This window comes from Tupaia chinensis, unplaced genomic scaffold, assembly GCF_000334495.1.
Source record: "Tupaia chinensis unplaced genomic scaffold, TupChi_1.0 Scaffold000201_1, whole genome shotgun sequence".
Lineage (NCBI taxonomy): Eukaryota > Metazoa > Chordata > Mammalia > Scandentia > Tupaiidae > Tupaia > Tupaia belangeri.
In genome coordinates, this window is record NW_006159676.1 from 2,897,493 (window position 1) to 2,899,208 (window position 1,716).

The following is a 1,716-nucleotide window of genomic DNA, read 5'->3' on the forward strand; positions in this document are numbered from 1 at the left end:
TTGAGTCCCAGACCTGGTGGCTTGCTTTCTCACTTTCTCTCTCACTCTATCCCTCTATGGTCAAATAAAAATAAATAAATAAATAAATGAATAAACGGATAAAAACAAAATAATATAAAAAAAACGCACAGGGGCAGGAGCAGCAGATGGTATAGTGGTTAGGCCATGAACTCCCACAGGGACAACCACAGTGGAAGTCCCTACCTGGTGGCTTAAGACTCACGGTGGCTGTGCGTGCCCAAGATCCAGGAAGGAGGATGGAGAAGGGATGGCGGTGTGGCGATCCCTCCTCTGGGGGGTGATTTCTCCCTCTCCCTCTCACTATCTCTGTCTCTCCCAGGTGAATGCACCTATCCTAAGGCAGAAACTTCAAAATTAAAGAGGGGAAAAAAAAATAAAAATAAAAATAAATAATTTTAAAAAGAGGGGGAGGGGCCGGCAGGTGGTTAAAGGCCCTGGATTCTCACATGGCCACCCGCAGTTCGAGTCCTGGACATGGCGGCTTGCTTTCTTGCCCCCCCCCCGCCTTTCTCTGGTCAAAGTTAAAATAATAATCTTAATAATAACAAATGGAGTGAAATAAAGAAATAATTCTTTTAAACAAATGAAAGAGCGGGCCAGCAGGTGGTGTGGTGGTTAACGCACTGGACTCCAACATGGTTGACCTGACCATGGTTCAAGTCCTGCACCTGGTGGCTTGCTTTCTCACTTTCCTTCTCGCTCTGGTGAGCACATATGCCCAGTAGCAGAACTTTTAAAAATAATAATGAAATAAATCATTTTTAAAAAGAAAAAAAAACATGGGACCAGCAGTTAGCGTAATGGCTGTGTCGCTGGACTCCCATGTAGTCGATTGCAGTTCGAGTCCCAGACCCGGTGGCTTAAACTCACGCCGGGCATGTGTGCATGCGTGCCCAAGATCCCGAGAGGAGAATGGAGGAGAAGGGATTGCGGCATGGCCATCTCCCTTGGGAGGTGATTTCTCACTTTCTGTCTCTCTGTCTCTGTCTAGCGAGTGCACGTGCCCTATAGCAAAAACCTCTCCAAAAAAATTTTAAGAAACTAAAAACAAAAAAAAAAGGAAAGAAAAGAGAGAGAGAGAAAAAAAACCCACCAAGTGTGCAAGCCAAAATCACAAGAGAACAGAAGATTTTTCACCTTCCTCCCTCTCCGTCTCTACCAACACCGCATGTATCCAGTAATCGAACTCCTGGAGCTGCAAGGGCCCTGCAGCCAGGGTCAGAGCCAGGACCAGGATTCCGCATGGCAGGTCAGCATAGTGTTTATTACCAGGAGATCACCAGTGCCCCCCTGGGCACCAAAGAGTTTTGACACAAATGACTAGAAGGCACTGGTTTCAACTTGCTCCCACCCTGCAGCCTGGCATGGCAGGAGACGCCATCACCCACTCCCAGAAGCCCTGCCCCGCCCCTCCCCGGGCCCCGCCTCTCCACCAGACCACGCCCCTCCACCAGGCCCCACCCTTCAAGACCACGCCCTTCCACAGGCCCGCCCCTCCTCTGGGCCCCGCCCGTCCTCAAGACCACACCCTCTACCAGGCCCCACCCACAAAGACCACGCCCACAAGAGGCCCCGCCCCTCCAGGGCCGCAGCTGAGCTGAGCTGCTGAAGGTCCCAAATGCCCTGCACCCTGGAGGTGGCCGAGATGGGGTGGGGTGCAGAAGTCAGTGTCTGCGGTTGGCAGGGGGGGAAGGG

General features: G+C 51.2%; 1 protein-coding gene across 1 annotated transcript in view; it reads right to left on the bottom strand.

Moving 5' to 3' along the window:
- The window catches only part of MVB12A (multivesicular body subunit 12A), a 10,556-nt gene that overhangs the window by 3,240 nt on the left and 5,600 nt on the right, over positions 1-1,716 (bottom strand). Inside the window, exon 10 of the mRNA XM_027771283.1 lies at positions 1,159-1,227. Coding sequence (XP_027627084.1) covers positions 1,159-1,227 — 69 coding nt within the window. The remainder of the gene's footprint in view (positions 1-1,158; positions 1,228-1,716) is intronic.